The sequence below is a fragment of the Ciconia boyciana genome, chromosome 5 (genome assembly GCF_034638445.1).
Source record: "Ciconia boyciana chromosome 5, ASM3463844v1, whole genome shotgun sequence".
Classification (NCBI taxonomy): domain Eukaryota; kingdom Metazoa; phylum Chordata; class Aves; order Ciconiiformes; family Ciconiidae; genus Ciconia; species Ciconia boyciana.
In genome coordinates, this window is record NC_132938.1 from 60,724,786 (window position 1) to 60,742,972 (window position 18,187).

Sequence of the window (18,187 nt, forward strand, 5' to 3'; positions counted from 1 at the left end):
GAGGTACTCTGCCAGTCTGGCCAGTCACTAGCGCACAGGGCACTTACCTTGGAGGTAGGAGGCCAGCAGCAGGGTGCTAGAAGAACAGTGCTGCTCCATTGAGGAGGACAAGCCAGGATGCACAGGTTACCATGCCACAGGCAGGTTTCGGAACTGCGGTGGGAAAACCTCTGCCATAGCACTGAGTTCAGGGGATGGGGCAGACCTGTGGGGTGCAGAGCATCCCCTGTCTCTGTCAAGGTCCATCAGCGTCTGCTTGCTAAACAGTTCTTGGCTAAACGAGGCTTTCAGGCCCCACTGAGCCCCCATGCTGCTGCAAAAATGCAAAAACCCCAGTGTTTGTTGCTCTGAAAATAGACCTGTACCTATTTTGATTGCTGCCTGAGTGAAGGACATTTTAACTGTGCCCATATTTGCAGGGCATTTCACCAGCTGTGCTTCCCCTGCAGCGAGTCTGCTTCCCTGAGGTGGCAAAGGACACCACTGTGGCATGGAGAAAGTCACTTTGGGTTTTCCATCTACCTCCAGATTAAAAGTTATTGTATTTGGGGTGGGGATATTTTGGAGATGCTTCCTTGCTGGCCATTTCCCTCATAACAGTTTTATTAATAAATGTGTGTGTTGACAGATGGCCAGCTCTGTGTCCTGGGGGATTATCACATACCCTCCCAGAGCCGGCACAGCCCTCCGCATGCTGCCTGTGTCTGGCAAGGCTGCAGCCGGGTAGTAGAGTGAGAGAAGTCTGGTTTGTCTCTGTAGATAAAACAAGGTGGCAAGCCGCTGGGCCACCTGGCAGGCATTTGTTTATGCAAGTGCTAAGATAGTGTGAGTCTTTCCACCCTTTTCTACAGGTCCCAAATTGTCTTCATGCGTTTACTGGCTGCTCTGGTCACTCAGCCGCTTCATCGGTCCCACCTGTTTGCCAATGCTATTTATACCATGGCTCTAGGGTTTCAGAGGGGTTGGAAACCAAGTGCCACGGTGCTGCAGCGACAGGGATGCTTATGGAGCCCCAAAAAGGAGAGTTAGGGTTAGGGAGGCAGTCGGAGGCAGCGTGTGCCCAGTGAACGCATCCGAAGCAGCCCCCGAGCTCCCAAACCTCACTGGGGAGATGCCCATGAGTCAAACCCCAGGCAGAGCGAGGGCTGGGCGCTGGGGCTGCCAGGATGGCAGGAAGAAAAGGGAGGTTTTGGCAGCACCGCACAGAGTGCGGTTTCATCCCCGCAGACAAAGAACAAAGGGCAGCGGATGCCAAGGAGTAGGTTTTAGCTGCCCATGGAGCCTTCCCATTACGGCTGGCACAGCTGAGTAACGCTCGAAAAACACAAGAGGCAGTGATAGGGGCTGTTTATCTTTTTATTATAAATTTAGTATGAATGACCAATGGAAAAGTCACAATGGAGTACCAAGAACATTTTATCAAAATTTTAGCAGCATTTAAACAGTAATAGATTCCCAACCTCCTCCGAGCACCCCTTGCCCTTTGCCTCCCACCCATGGAACAGTAACCTTCACCCAAATGTGCTTTCCAAAGCCGTGCAGGGAATGTAGCTAGCCATTTCCCCCTGAGCTGCCATGAAAAAAGTCTCATCCCAAATGCTGGTTACCATGCAACCTCTATCCACGCAGGGCCAAGTTCCCATCCCCTTCCTTGCAGTCGGCAGCACGGCAGGGATGGGACTTGCCGGGGGGGGACCCAGCATCTGCTCGCATCCTCGCCGTGCTCCTCACACCAGCCCCTGCGCAGATCAGCACTGGCACGGGCGCCCATACCTTCAACCACAAAAACAGGGCTAAGCCCATCTCCTACCCGCTGCTGCCCTTCACTTCTGTACATGGGGGTGCCACGCACCCTGTGGTCCTGCTCCTGTACCTGAGAGTGTGTGGTTGTGGCTGGATGGACAGAAAAAGGGGAGACTGATGGTCCTCCGGCTGGAACTGATAGCAGGGCAACCGGGAGCTGAGACTTGAAGGGGAAAGGTAGAAGGTGAGCAGTGAGATACTTCAAATTCAACCCACAAAATGAAGTCAGTCTACTATCAGCTAATGTGGAGAACTGTGGTCTGCCTACTAAGTAACAAGAACTAACTTTTTTGTGTGCCTTTTTTTTTTTTTTTTTAAAGTTACATTAAGACATGAACAGTACTATCGCAGCCTCACTGGCAGGAGCTTGGTGAAAACAACGCTGAATTAGAGGTGGGGAAACACAACACGTGCCCACACACGTAGACGACAACATAATATCGGCAAGCTATTCCCCTGCTTCTTTGGTACTTCCTAAACTTTCTTATCCAAAATATATAAGGGAAATGCACCATTTAAAGTTACTGTTTGTAAGTATTTACACAGCCATAACCATCACGCTGTGCTACACAAAGATCAATATGATATGAACAAAGTTATTTTATGAAAAACACTTCTGCACATTTTATTTTGTTCCAGTATCTTAATAGCTTTAAAAAAAATTCATGTGTTATGCAGTCCTGTACCTCGCTTCTTCTTATATCAAATGGACAAGAAACATTTCCTAATCCATACTCTTCTTCAAAAGATTAAAAAATTGCCACCAAAATGATACACTATGTACAAATTTTACTAAATATTAAATTCTAGGCAATTATTTTCACCCCGCTGATAATATAACTTAGGTATTGTTACCTACTATATGCATATATATTTCTTTAATATATAAGAAATGGCACCACATCACCATGTCACCAATATGACACATTGTTATGTACAGTAGATAAGAAGTTAGATATGGAAGATGGATCCTCTCCGACTGGTTCTTTCACGGGAACGCTTCTCCCCTCGGTAGTAGCTTGGCCATTTCCCCTTTTCCCAGCGGAGGCGGCTCTTCAGACGTAAGGCAGGATCCCGTACATCAGCAGTGCCATCACCCCGGCGCTGAACAAGCCGGCCACCGGCACAGTCACAAACCACGCCAAGAAGATGTTGCGGAAAAGGCGCCAGTCAACGGCTTTCTTGGAGCGGATCCAGCCGACGGCCACCACGGAGCCGACCTTGGGAGTGCAGGGAAGAGAGCGGAGACAAGAGGTGAAGGGTAGGTCCGAGCGCCCGTAACATGCCCACGGCCACACCAATGCCAGTCAGCTGATACCAAGCGATGCTCTGAGATAAAGGAGCCCCTGATGATGACGATGGCTCTGTTCTGGTGGGGTGGCAGGAGGGCAACAATTTCAGGGTCCTTTAACCTATATTTTGCAATGATCTCCTGTTTTTCATGGGTCTCTGGGTCAGCCAAAGGAGAATAAATACGTTTGTGGGTTTTTCTCTGCCCAGATCAGCCATGAGCGCAACTGAGGCAGCCCTCTAGCCGCCCAGCGCCTGACTCAATCTGTAGGGGAGAGGGCAAGCGTCCACCGAGTCTGGCCAGACTGCAGTCTAAATCACAAAAACACTGGGAAAGTTGTTTTTAAAGCTCTGTCGGAGAGTGTGGCATGGGGCAGGTCGGGATAGCTAGTATGGTTCCCATCCCACCTGCCCGTCCCCTTGCTGGTTTGGGATGTCCTGCCTGTTCACACAGCAGCTGCTGAACCTCTGCAGCTTGTAGCCTGGCATATGGAGCTGACTCCAAACAGCACCTATATATTTAATACTGTGGGCTATAAACAGGACAGCAATGGCAATGTAAGCAGCTGAGCCCACCCTGTAACAGCGATGGTAACTTTGCAAGGGGCAGACAGACAGCGCAAGGTTAGACCCAGTACAGCTGCCCTACATCAAACTCATCAGTCCAAGCCCTCCAAGGAAAACCAGCCCTTCTGGACCAGCCAGCCAAGCAAAGCATCCAGAGCTAAAATGCTCCCTGCAGACAAAGACATCGGCCTGATGCTATGGGGCATGCAAACTGCACGGACATCAAGCAGTCTGGCTTCAGGTGGGGAATGGATAAACCACTAAAATACCCTTTGAAGGCACTGCTACCAGGGCAGCGGGGTAGGTCAGTGTTTTTGAAGACAAAACACACTGCGGCATGGGCAAAGCTACAACCTGTTCTTCTTTCAAGTGTATTTTCAGCTAATAAGTTCGAGTATAAACCCAGCATATTATTTTTTAAGAAAGAACTGGACTGAGAAAAACATTTCCGGTGAAAAATGATGCAAAAACTTCAGAAACGCTGTGTTTTCTTTCTGCCCTGGAAGTGGCCCTCTGTGCCGTTAACCAAAACGTGTAAATCAGTGCAAGGCTATTCAAAGCATATGGTAAAGCAGCAAGAAATGTGAAAGGAATATCCTGCTTTCAAGGAAAGGAAACTCCAAGACACAGCTAGGCTTGTGCTCCCTGAAATGCCATCCCTGCCTCCTCTTCCCTGCTTGTTTTCTTAATGGGAGTATCAGTCCCTGCCTATAGATTAGAAGATGGGCTGCTCCCCATGTATGGAGCCAGGAAAATGATAAATGCTGGGAGGACAGGGAAGCAGGGAGAGACAGGACAGGGATATTGAATCCGCATCTTTTGTTAACACTTATTTAACTTCTAACTACTGCTTAACGTTTCTTTTTGGAGAAAAGAGTTATTTGTGGAAGACCATGTAACTCTAGGGAAATAAGACTCTCAAAAGTGCCTGTGACAGAACAAGGGAAAACTAAACTTGATATTCTAGGACTGAAAAGGCCTCGGTCTAAAGCTTGATCCAATAAGGAAATCTGTTAGATAACATTTAATCTGAATACCCCCTGAGTGGACAATATGCTATTCTGTATTTAGGAGGTGCCCAGCTAAGAGGAACCCCACACTTCTGACTATATCAAAGCATTAACCGGAGGAAACAGCATTTGTTTTTTCAGCAGCTCAGCTGTTAGGCTCTGCTTTACATTTTGCACATCCTTTACATTTGCATCTGTTTGTCATGCTTGCAACAAGAAGCATTGCTTATTGAGCGAGCCTGCAGTCTACGTACGATAATCTCCGAGTCCTTCCTGAAATTTAAAAGGTATCAGCAATGATGGCATTGGTAATCTGTTTTAAACATTATTAAAGTTTAGTTTATTAATAATGATTTTGATGGACTAGAGGTTAAGAGAGTAGCTAAAACTTGGGTGTAGGGACACTACACCGTCTGCAGAATTTCAGATGATATCTACTTTGAGATCGGTTTGAAACCAGTGCAGTTTGCCTTCAGTATGCTCTGCTTAAAGCATTATGGAAATGCTTGTGGTTCTCTTGTTCCTGTGCAATGGCATATCATAATAACACACAGAACGTGATAATTCCATCATAGCAACACAGAGAATATTTTTCAAAACCCCAGAATCATAATAGCAAAATGGAGCTGACAGTATGACCTCAGCAAAGTCGCTTTTGCACAGAAAAAACATTTAACTCCTGCACTCTAATTTTATCCGTATGTGAACACGTTCAATCTGTTACAGCTGAGAAATGCCTGTTTATTTCTACATCTCATATCTTAGAATAAATAACAGGCACTATGTGTAAGATTCAATATGATCATTTGCCTACCTGGGCAGCAGAAAGGCAAGGTATGCATTGATACCACACCGGCTTTTCAGTGCTAAATCCCAAGGGAGGTTGAATGGGTGCAGGCAGAGCAATGTGGCTACTGTGTTCAGACTCGCAAATTCCTTTGGAGGCTCAGAAGGTTAGGTCTTTCCCTCAGGCCCTCTTGACTTGGAGGCTTTCAGAGGGACTTGCCTCTCCCCTTTGACTCATGGCGAGGACGAAGGTGCAGTTCAGGCTCTCAGCAGGCACCAAGCATGGAAAAGCTGCTGGGCTGTAGATTTAGGACAGGCATATGGGGCGGTGGCTACCTCATGTAGACCAAAGCCTCTGATTTAGGATCGAATGCAACTCCTGATCTGAGAGGGCTTGACAAATCCTTCTCAGAAGCTAATGCTTTTCTTCCTGCTACCTCCAGATGCCACCACATCTGCTCCAAGACCTGAAAACTGCTGCTCAGAGCTTCCCTTCATACTTGGTCTCAATTTTTCATTATAGTCTATTGTTTCACCTCGAAAAGGTCTCCCTCCACCTGAAGTGTTTCACGCTGCTCCTTCTTTGCCATTGGTTTATCTAGTTGCTGCACATTCAGTTGACTGACACCCCTTCGGTCGGGCTCCCACTTTAGCAAATGCTATTTTGCTGCGGAGCAAATGCTGGGGAAAAGAATAATTCCCACTCCTTGATGCTAGAAGCTTAGGACTAGGCTCACCTTGAACCCGTTTTATTTTTGATTTCTAGGGCAAAATAATTTTTCTGCTGATTTTTAAGAAGGCATTTCTGTCTCAATGGCTGACAGCACTTTCAGAGAGGCATTTTCCCATGGACTAAATGATATATAATAGTTCTTTTATTCCTTCAGTGGGCCCTTGAAAAAAACAAGGAATACATCTGTTACAAGTGTTTGCTTTATCTTGTGCTGATGACTTAGGATCTTTCAACTCAGGATCTCATTTTCCTGAAACACAGAGTCAGTTATAATAATGTGACATCCTGGAACAGCCTAATCCTATTGTGAAGTGGATCTTCCCATTAAGAGTGATCCACCTAACGAGATACAGCAAACTACAGGGAGCAGACACAGACTAACCACATTAACTGCTTTTATGGAAGTATTTTTTTAAAATAATTATTTTGCTCTGCAGTTAGAAAAGACCAAGCTTTTAACTGTGTTGAGTCAATGAATACCTCCTAATGCCGCCCTCTCATTAGCTTATGGCTTCCAAGACATTTTCTTTTAAAATTCGGTCTATTTGTCTGCACCAAAGTGTATTTTCTCTTTTATGACAGTTGGGTAGAAGTGCTTCAGGCATGCAACTGGGATAATCAAAGCTGTATTATTCTCCCTGGCAAATTCTTCATCATGCATTTGATATACCAGTCAGCTTAAAGGGAGGTGGTTTCAGGCTAGCATTTTTAGAAGTGGATAACATTATTATTTTTCCCCTCCCTGCTTGATTCAGAGGAACCAGAGTTCGGCCAATGCCAGGGAATCTGAACAGCCTTTCAGAGCAGCTCAGTCTTGGCTGCTTCTCAAAGAGCTCTACAGCAGAAGAAAGAAATGATTTTGCAATAGAGGAAGGCTTTCTGAAGAAATGGTTTTCACTAGAAAAAGGCCAGTTGAACCAACTTGGGGCGTTTTGCAGGATATGTGGATTTCATTGACTCTTTCACTGGAAACCAGGTCAACATCACAGGCAAGGATGCCTGGCTTCTTGCCAGCCCACCTGCCATGCCATGGAGCAGTTATCCCCAAAAACCTGCCTGCCCCAGCCCCATCCAGAACTAGAAGGGCTCCAAGGTCCCCATTGTGCAGTAGCAAATCCTATAGGATCTGGCTCTTGTAGGGCTTGGTGGTATGTCCCGAAGCAGAGGGGTTTTGCTGCTCTGGGATCTCTGATATTGGAGGGGCTTCCCCACACCCTGCCAGAGGGTGAGGGATACAGACAGTTCTGTGTGTCCAAGAGCTTGGGAGTCCATGGGGAAGCAATGGAAAGAAAGCCGGGATATTTGACTCTGGAATTTCCTGGGTAACAAAATTCCAAATTCCCACTATGTTCTTCCAGCAGTGTAAATGTCCACATGCTCCTGTTGCCTACAAGCAATACAAATGTCTTCTCACACGGCATATCATATGACACAATTAAATTCTGCTCATTACCCAGCCTATATCCATACTTCAAACTGGTCTTCTTTTAAAAAAAAAAAGCCAACAACCTTGTTCAAAGAACTGATTACAAGGGCTGGATTCTCTGTTATAATGCACAAAAGTGAGGACAAGTTGGTTTAAAAGAAGAGACAACATTAAAATATTAGCTTAATGATGTTGCAGTGTTTTTCATACACATGGCTCTAAAATACATGTAACCAGGATCACACAAACTACGAGTCTACATTACTTTAATATGTCTATATTAGTTCAATATGATCATGTAAAGGTGAAAGACGTTCCAGACTTTTGTGCAATTACTTATAACACTGACTTTGCTTAGCCATACCGGCTTTAAAAGCGGTCCTTGTTATTTTGCGATGGCTGTCTGCATGGTGCATCGCATAGCGAAGGCAATCTGCAACAATTGGTATCTCTTGTATTTTGTTATGGTTTGTCCTAGTGATGTGATTTACTGATGTGATCACTGCAAACTCCAATACCTTGCAATGGGTGGAGCTTATTGGAATACCCACATTTGAGGCTACAAGTACCGTTAGCGCACACATTACTTCAATGCAAAATCCACTGTGAAGAAATAAAAAAAAAAAGACAGATGGAAAACCTGTAGTAAAAGAGTTATATGCAGGAAATCCCATGCAATGCACTTATCAAGAAAGTGAAGTATAAATGATGAATGGTGCGCAGCCTCTGAACAAGGGAGAAATGCTACCCGACCAGGTTCAAATGGCACCATCGGAGGAAAACAGGTTCTTCCTTGTAATCGTTTGCTTTAAAATTGAGGTCACATTTTTATCAGTGCTGTTTTTCTTTAACCACAGCTATGGAGTTCACACTGTGCCTGATTGCAGCAAATATACAGTGACAACTCCAATGCATTTTTTGGAAGCCTGATTATTTTCCAATGTCGCTGGCACGACTGAGACGTGCTGACGCACCTCCGCCTGACTGTCCTCCGTGAGCGGCTGTTTTCCCCTCGCCGTGCCATTATCTGCTGGCTCGAGTGGCACAATTTTAAGATGAATAGTCCAGACTGCCTTGACTGCAGTCGCTGGGCAAAGGCATACCTTGCAGTGTGTAGTACTGACAGGAAGTCCAACATTGGAAGCTACCACAACTGTGAACGCCGAAGCCAACTCAATAGTGAATCCACTGCGGGAAGCATAAGAAAACACTTCACAATCACTCTTTGCATCAGCTCGGACTGATACCGTGCAGCGTGCCAAAGTCTTACCCGTTTCTTCTTTCGAATGTTTTATCTCCGACTGATTTTTGTCATAGGAATAAGTTAAGAGAACAAGGAAGGGCTGAATAATGGGAACGGCACAGGCTAGTCATCTGTAGTAACCCAGCTGCATGGCTTATTGCGCCAGGGACTTTTACTACCCTACGCTGTAGTGAATCATGCCTAACTAGTAATTCGGTTAAGCACCAGCAGAGGTCGAGTATGCCTTAAGGACGATAATTACTGTAATAAATACATATGGTTTTAATAGTCTGAAGCAAACTGGGAAAGCCACTGTAATCTTGCCATTTCCAAATGCACCTTCTGCCATGTTAATCAGCAGAAGACTTTGTTCAGCGTAGACCTCTACGCCCCAAATGCATTCAGTATTAGTTTAGAGGGTTATCTTTTTTCTTTTCTCTCTTTCTTTCTCTTTCTTTTTCTTTCTTTCTCTCTTTTTCCTCGGTTTTTTTCCTTTCACTTTTTAGAAGGATGGAGAAGTTGAAGTCGGGTTATCATTAAAATCAAAACACAGCAAATCCAGCAAACTGCATTACAAACAAAATACTGGAGCAGCAATTTCTCAGATTGGTTCACACACAAAGTTCACACAACCATAATGACAATTGTGTGCCTACCTTGATGGTGTGATTGGAGTGAGGTCTTTACCCATGGTCTGGATAACTCTTCTACCCCAGACCCAGAGACCCACACAGATCCCAACACCTCCATAAAACAGCAGCCAGACAGGAGTCGACGCTTCTTGCATTACACCACCTTGCTCATAGATAAGCCAGAGCGCGACGAGGGGACCGATTGCATTGCTGCAGAAACAGAAAAACATCGCCCGAGTTATAAAAATGCAGATAATTGTCTTGAAAGAAGGCTTTTATTTTCTGCGTGATTTTTCTTCATCGTGTGTGCAGCATTGCTTTGACTTGACCCTATGGGCAGCACCCTTTCTCGCTTGGAAAGGCTGCAACAAGGGACGCTGATCATGTTGCTTTTTCAGTTGTCACTTCATCACTGATAACTATAGTGAATGCTGAAAGGAATTTCTCTTTTACAAATCGTTTCCTGAAATGTCAGTTGGTAATACCTCATTATGTCTGTTCTGGAACAAAACCCAGTATTTTCAGTACTGTGCTGAAATTATCTCAAAATTTACCAGTTCAAGAGCTCTGCATCTTTAAAATTCAAGTATTAAATTAGCTCTTTTTGTCAAAGAGGGAAATTAATGAACAAAATTACCATTGCAGACAAGCAGATACAAATATAATCTAGTCTGACAACCTGTAACGTTTGGAGATACGATCAGAATGCAGGCGCAAAGGTGACTTAGTCCTCTTCAAACGCGTTGTAGAGCTAGTTGGACTGGATCAGAGAGGACTCCTTGGTGACACAGAGCTGGTGTAAGCCCTTTTTGCTACCCTGCTGCTGCTATTTAGAAAAACACTGAAAGTCAGCAACACTGAAGTCCCCACTCCTAATGCAGGTCACCTGATATTGGTGGCTGGAGTCTCCAGTGCCTGGAGTGAGACTTCTGACTCTCTTTATTTTAAAAAAGCATCAAGTTTCTAGACATCAGAGTTAGAAGAAAAACTTGAAAGCTGGTATCAGTTACTTTAGAGGCTTAAATACTAAAAAGCAGATAAGAACTTCGACATCCTTTTTTTTTTTTGCAGCTCTTTTGCTAAACTGAGTAGCTGCTTGCCCTGCTGAGCAGCATTTATCCACAACCAAAAAAGCATAAGAAGCAAGGCAGTGCTGCACTTACGTCTAAATAATCATAAGAAGAGCAGAGCAAACCTGTCCAATGTCATTCAAAAAGTCTGAAACCCAACAGGAAGCTCCCCTCTTTGTAAACCGATAAGGAGAGTGGGTTGTGGCGAGTGCCACAGGCAGGACCGACAGCTGTGCTCGCCCTGCAGCCAGGACCAGCTAAATTTAGTTCCTGGTCTCGCTCCAAAGCACACAGATGGAGTAAGGGCCAGTTTTAACGTCAAATGTTGTGCAAACCAAGCCACCGTAACCGATAGTTAATAATTTACTTGAATCCCATCTTTACTAGATACAAGGTGCTAGGGGCTGAGCGCTAATCACCAAGAGACGAGGATCCTCAGCATTGCAAAGCTCAGTGCACCTAAGCAACACGAGACCCTCCTTCTTTCTTCTGGTCCTTGAGAAATCGACCTCTGAACCCTGAGAAGCGGTCCTGGAGCAAAGTAACTAGGAAGGAATTTTCCCTTGTAAACACACACAACGACATTCAAGCTGCGAAGCAAATGAAAATACTTAAAAATGCTCTTTGATATAAAAAGGAATGAATAATTCTTACAGATTTTGAGAAAGATGCTGGAAATAAGTTAGACTGAGCTAACATGGATAATAAAATCCAGTAGGTTTGAAGACACTGGGTAGTACGATGAAGAACTAAATACACTTAAAATAAAGAGTGATTTCCACTGGCAAAAATACTTTAAAATTCTGGTCTGATACTGTGCCTGAGTATGCATTTGATTTGTTGAGTTTTTGCATGAGTGAAAGGATGATATGTGAAAAGTCCTTAGTGCCTACATGCAAGAATTATTTTGCCTTCAAGAAAGAAGAGATTCTTGATCGAAGCATTTCTAATATTTTTAAGTCAACCTGCAACTTCTTTGCCAGTGTTTTCAGGTGTGGATTAAATTACTTGCACATTTAAATGCCTTATTGTGCATATAAAAAGAAAGGTACCTTCACTGTACTTTCAACTGATGGATGCGGAAGGATGGATAAAGGCAACTAAAACATTGATCAGATGAATAAAGGGAAAACTGATCATCCCTTTATAGTACTGTATCACATGGGGACAACCTCCCTGTTGAAAATAACAGGTACATTTGGAGCGAGCCCAGGCACTGATTCCTGACTGTTCTGAAGAGATTATGGATGGATATTTGTCAGTCCTAATGTAAATGGGAAGACAGAAAAGGCTTCAAAAAGTACAGCAGCAAACTATGCTCTTTTGTATCAAAATCCAGTTTTAATTATTTGCAAATGCTACACTTCTGTGAATCAACTAAGCTTAATCCTTGAAGAAAAGGTTATTTTCTTATTTGTGGCAATGGAAGGCAAGGCAAAACTCTGCTGACTTATGCTCAGCCTCAGAGGATCCGAGTGGCTGATGCTGCCCAACAGATCAGAAGAGACGACACTGATGCCCCTAGAGGCAGCACTTCTGCTACCTTCCCTGTAGGAAAAGAAAGCAGAGAAGCACTGCATCCATATATGCTTGGAAAGGCAAAAAGGTAATTAACTGCATTTTCATTTGTGGGTATCTGCATCACTGGTTATCTATACCAAAGAGACATTTCTCCTCTCCCTGTAAATCACATTCAATGTGACTTAAATGTTCAGCTCCTAGGAACAACAGCGTCTCCCAGCCTGAATACCTGCAAGTGGCTACCAATGGCCAGCAGTGGTGCGCAGCCAGTGGCTCCCATCTACCACCATCACGGCTCTTCAGAGGGCTCCTTTGGCTTCTGGATTTGTTCAGTAAGTCCAGTCCCAGGGGCTTTTGGTATCAATGCTTCCTATGCCAATGGAGAACAGCTCTAGAAGAAGCCATTAGGCCTGTCCCACCACAAAACTGCCAAAAGCTCACAGTGAATGCATCTGACTCACGAACTGCAAAGAGTAGGATCTTGGTACTGCATACATCAGCTTTGAGACATTACCACGAGCATGTGCAATCAACCATCTTTGGGACTAGGAAGAGTACATCTGTAGAAGACAACCAGTCCCAACAGGAGAGTAAGAGAGAAACAACACATCAAAAAAAGGCGTTGTTAGATAAGACACTTTGCTTTGAGACCTGTGGTTAACAGATGTCTCCTACAGCTGAGTGACTAAGCAGATGAACCACGAGGACACTGGCTAGACTGGGATGTGGCTTTCACAATATTTCCCAACGGTTCTATCTCATTTGACTCAAGACATGACTAGCAGGAAAGCAGACCTCAAATCTTCCATGCATTTGGCTAAGACTCATTTCACAAGTCTATTTTCAATAAGTTATTTTCTCTTACTCTCCCACACAGCTCTTTTACTTGCCTTAACTAACTCTCCTTTGTGCTGGAGCTCCAAGTCTTATTCGTGGTAGTTCAGAGGGAGAAGAAAAAAGCCTGAGATGATCACCCAGGGGCTCTGAACACCTATCCACATCGATCTGCATGTAAAACTGCCATTAGGTTCCTACATAACTGAAGTGCTTTCGAGGCTGTTACCGTATTATTTAGCTATAGGGTTTAAAAGCCAAGATAAGCTACTCCATGGTATTTAGTTTTGTACACCTAATACGCATTTTTCCACTGAGCACAAGTGGATCGCCATTGCAAGTTAATTTTAGGATGCATTTATAAAACATTATGGCATAAGAACCCTATCTCCTGCATCTACCTGTCGTGAAGTGTATTCTTCACATCCAGTATCTTTCACCATCTCTGCCAGGCTCCTCTGGCCCTGGTTACTCGCAGGGCACAGGACTTTCTGCAGCAGGGGCGGTGCGTAGGGGCTGTTTGCCTTCCCTGGAGGCATGATACAGGATTAAATGCCATCTACAGTAATGCTCGTACTTGTAGACGTGTGTCACAGTGGTTCAGCAAAGTGCTGCTGAGTGTTTCTGAAGCGCTGACTCTCATGATGATTTTGCTAGCTCTCTTGACTAACGTGAATTGGCACAACTTCTCTTTTTCTGCTTGCTTGTGCCAGCTGAGAATCTGTCCTGCGCCATTTATAAAGCTGTTGTGAAAGACAGCATTTGACAGTGAATCTGAACTATAAATAGAGTTGGCTTCTCCTCTCCCCTGTGAGACAGATAGTATTACTGACACAAAAAAACCCCACATTCAGCTATCATGAGACAGGCTTAGAAATTACAGTTTCCCATGCACACACACACACAAGCAGAGATTTTTAGGTACCTTTGGGTCACAAGTCCAGGCCCTTCTCTGGAGGAACAAGGACTACAATCTTTTTCTTTTTTTTTTAGTAAAATTTAAGGGTTTTTTTCAGTAATGGAAGGATGCCATCAGCTGAATGCTCTACCGCCAAATCCCATCAAGCTTGTCATAATATTTTACGAAGTAGCAACATTGCTATTACCTCGCTACTTCTTCTTTGAGGGGAGTAGTGAGTTGCTCAAAAAGAAAATCTAATTGTATTTGAGTGCTGCGCTCTGAATAAGCTTTATGTTATAATCCACAATCTACAGACTACTTGATGACCATGCTTTGCTTCTCTGCTACGTGAAAAAGCAGATTGTGTTTTAGCCACTTTTTCTAGCTGAGTGAAAGAAGCTTAACACATACATTATCACTGATTAAAACTGAATGATGAGCAAAATAGCCATTGGAGAAATCTATATTAGGCTTCCAATATTACAAATGTAATTACAAAATCCCCAGTCATTTGACTATTTCCCAAACCAGGATTTCACAAACAAACTTTCCACTGGGAAAATAAGTGGGATGGTATTTCTGAATATGCTGCAGTTATGCCTGGAGACATCACCCAGTTAAGTAAGGGTGCAAGGAAGATACTCCTGTATGTACCAACAGGAAAAAAATATGTCCTAATCTCCAGAGATCTCAGATTATCAACAGAGTTTTATCCTAGTTCAAATAATCGGACAGTTTTGAAATAGTGCGTATACCATAGCCCAATAAAAGTGTGTCACAGCTGTGCCCTGTGAAGTGCAACCTTTGGGTGCATTGATGAGTCAGGAAGGCTATGTTTTTCTCCCGCAGCTCATTGCTGCGTACTGTAAATGCTGGCCCTGAAACCCCAACTCCTGGACCCTGGAGGGCTGGGTCCATCCTCCCCCTTGCCCACCAGCATCAGCCTTCCCCCAGCAAGCCCGGTCGCGGGCCCTGCTCACAGCAGGATGGGGAGGGATTCTTGTGCCCAACGGAGCCCCCTGTTTCTTGCTGCTCTTCTCTGGCTTGCCTGCGTGGCACAACAGAGATACCACGTACCTGCACAATTAAGGACAGAAGTGAAGATTCATATCTACTCAGGACACAGGCTGCACTTTCACGATGGACTGCTATTAAAAAGGGAAGAAATCAGATTTCAAGCTGCTCTCAGTTATCGTAATGGACAGATTAGTTTCCTAAATATTGTAAGTGATCTTGACTGCAGCTCTCAGGGAGGAAATAAGAAATACTCATTTTGTAATCCAGCCTTATTATAGCTCCTTTAGACTCCTTATTTAGCCAGGAGATTGAATCCCACTAAGCTCTCTATGTGCAGTGAGATGTTCTGGCCCTTCTCTCCTTTAATCCCATTGCATTTACTTTAGGAAGAGGGGAAAAGGTGAGTCCCACTGCTGTTTGTGTGTTCTGACCTAAAACTCCAGTTTTAGGTCTGTAGGGAGGTGAAGGGAGAAGTTTCCTCTCCCTCTATTTTGGGCAAGCAGGTATTTCCTAGTTTCACTTGCATTGCTTTGTTTAACAATGAATTCCCTATCTGGTAGGAGTTCAGTTTCCCTAAAACTACTGAGAGAATGTGTAGAAATATATAAAAAATACTGAACATTTTTACTATAGCTCTGAAATAGTTTTAAATCCTGTCTTCAGTAAGGTAGCCTTGGATAATAAGAGAGCCATTTGGATAATAAGAGAGCCATTTTTTGTCAAGCTTGTGCCATAAATCTATATGGCATCACCTGCAGACTCTAACACGAATGACCCCTTTTTCCTATAATAGCTAAGTATGAATATGCAAGGGTAGTCCTGAAGTCCTCCATGTGAAATTTGTTTGAATGTGGCTGCTCTAACTAATTTATGCAGCAGGAACTCAGCAAAACTGAGATCCCCCACGCAACCGTGAAACGTCTGCAAGCAGGTTTCTTCTCCCTACAGCATGTACCAGCTAAACCTCAGTACTGCCTGCACCTTGGCACGCACAGACACGGGCGAGGGGCATGGTCTGCAGTCACCCTGTTCAGCTGGAGCATCACGGCTCCTGCCGCCATCATGATAATAAACCACTTTCCTCCGTGGCTGGAATCCATGAGCCCAGGGTAGATGCCTGCTCACACAAGCCAGGGCACACAGCTCCTTCTGCCATCCCCGGGGTTTCTCCTGTGACAGCAGGAATGATGGCCTGAGGTGGAGGGGCCAGGTAGGAACGGATAGAAGAGGCTGCCTGTTTATAGAAGAAGGAATCTGTACAATAAAAGACCAAACACATGCACAGACAGGTGTGCAGGAGCACAAGGCTCAGGCTTTTTTCACAGCATAAACAGCAGATTTTAGTCAGCAAACCTCACGTTGACCTACAGCATATTTCCATGGATCATCCCATTTCGACTGCAAGAATTCAAGGAATAACGAGCTCCAGAGGTTGCTTGCGTCAACAAAAGCATCTTCCCGTTTGCTTGGATGGGCTGTGGGGCCAACGCACCGTTTGCTCATAGCTTTCTCATTCCCAACCCAGTAGCAAAGCAGCCACAGCCACGGTTGTGCTGAGCACAGGAGATAGCTATGGGGTTAGCAGTCCTCTCTAGGCATTTCCAAAACAGCCTGTCCAACTGCCCTCATTTTTGGGAACTAGTTAATTCAGACATGCTTCCAGACTTTGAAATGCAGCATAAACCCTACAGCTTCAGCAACTCTCCCGCCACCTGCATTTATACAGGTAGGCTGCTGTCGCTGTTGCGCTGAGCTCCGGATCATCACGATTCCTGCTGAACCAACCTATATTTACAGAAAATAAGCTCAGTCCAACTCAATCATAGGTGCATATAATCCCTGCCGGCCAACAAAGCCCAGCCTCCCAGCCTCTCTGGAAAGCTGGCTATGAACAAGCATTTAGGAAGCTGGCAGTTCTCCTTGTGTCACGCTCCTGGCCTGGGCCTTTTTTTCCATCCTGCCCTTTTTATTCTCCTGTTGCCCTTGCAATGACCTGACGTGCTCCCTTTGTGCTCGGGTGCTGAGCCAGTGGGACCTGCTCACTTGGCGCCGCTAATTAAGTTCAACAACAACATTTTTTTCAGCGGTTCTGTCCCAACACATTTAGTCGGGATTTAAAATTCTTTAGATTTCATCCAGCCCATGTGCACGATGGTGTCACAAGGGTCTCGGCCCGGCTCAGTTAGTCCCAGCCCTGGAAGGGCTCCAGCATCCTTGACACAGCACGTATAAGTTCTGCGGCAGGGGGGCAGGAGGGGCTGGTCTGAACAAAACAGTCACCCAAATAAGGAGTTACCATGACTCCCTGTTTCTTTTAACACACAACTGCCCCAGCCAGGATCCCTGCTGATGGCAGCCTAAACACGAGCCCTGAGTGCTACAAACATCAGCTCCTACAGCAAAGACAGCTGGTATCATTATGATGCTAAAAAGCATCATCTTGGAAGAAACTGAGGTCTAGCTACCCTTATTATGAGTTAGTTCTGCAGTCGAAGGCAAAATACTGATTTAACTCTTCCAGGTCCAGGGGAAAAGCCTGGACAATGAAACAAGGGAGATCTCCATATGATTTTTTTGCCCACTAAAGTACTATCCAAACTATATGAGGCACTTCTGCTCCATAAAGTGTTTCTGAGCTGCATCATGGTTCAGTCCGTACCGTACACCTCATGCTTAAATATGCTCTAAAACAGGTCAATCATTTAACTACCTGCAGTTTTTAATTTTTATATTAGCTTTTAATTTTCCTCTCTTCACTCATCTTATCAGCTCCTGTCCCTTCAAGGAATAGCAGCAAACAGCCTGATGGAAAATGAATAGAAAACATGGGACGAGAGTGAGTTCCAGGATGGGGAAGGAAAATGTAGGAGACAAGTCCAAAGAAAAAGGTGTGGACAATGGAGATGCTGCCCTAAATATATGAGTGAGGAGCTTAAAACCAAATGCAGAGGAAAGCAGGATTTTAACAACAGGATTCAAGGCTGAGAAAAAAAATAGAGAAGGAGCTTGACAGCAGCACCTAAAATGAGCAGAAGGAAAGTGAACAAAGGAGGGAGATGAAAAGATAGCAGCCTTCTGTGGAAGATGGATTGCCAAGGCTTGCTTTCTTACAGAAATGTGGACAGAAAGCAGTGCTACTAGCTAGGTTCTACTGCATTATTCTTAAAACAATGCACTGCCTTTTGAGCTCTGCAGACCTTTATGCAACATGCGGGGGAGCCAAGAGCCCAGTAAGAAGTCTTCTGCTCTGCTAGACAAAGACTGGCAAAATGTCTCTGGTACATAATCCACAAGATAGATATCTGCATTCCTAGAGTGTTTTACCTACTCAACCTTTTTGGCATACAAAGGGTT

General features: G+C 44.6%; 1 protein-coding gene across 2 annotated transcripts in view; it reads right to left on the minus strand.

Annotated features, from left to right (window-relative positions):
- Window positions 1-1,346: 1,346 nt before the first annotated feature.
- Window positions 1,347-18,187, minus strand: part of SLC20A2 (solute carrier family 20 member 2) — a 58,885-nt gene continuing 42,044 nt past the window's right edge. For both annotated transcript variants that reach the window (XM_072863307.1, XM_072863308.1), the window contains exons 9-11: window positions 9,515-9,700; window positions 8,719-8,803; window positions 1,347-3,023 (exon numbers count right to left, since the gene is read on the minus strand). In XM_072863307.1, coding sequence (XP_072719408.1) covers window positions 2,859-3,023; window positions 8,719-8,803; window positions 9,515-9,700 — 436 coding nt within the window. In that variant the 3' untranslated portion in view covers window positions 1,347-2,858. The remainder of the gene's footprint in view (window positions 3,024-8,718; window positions 8,804-9,514; window positions 9,701-18,187) is intronic.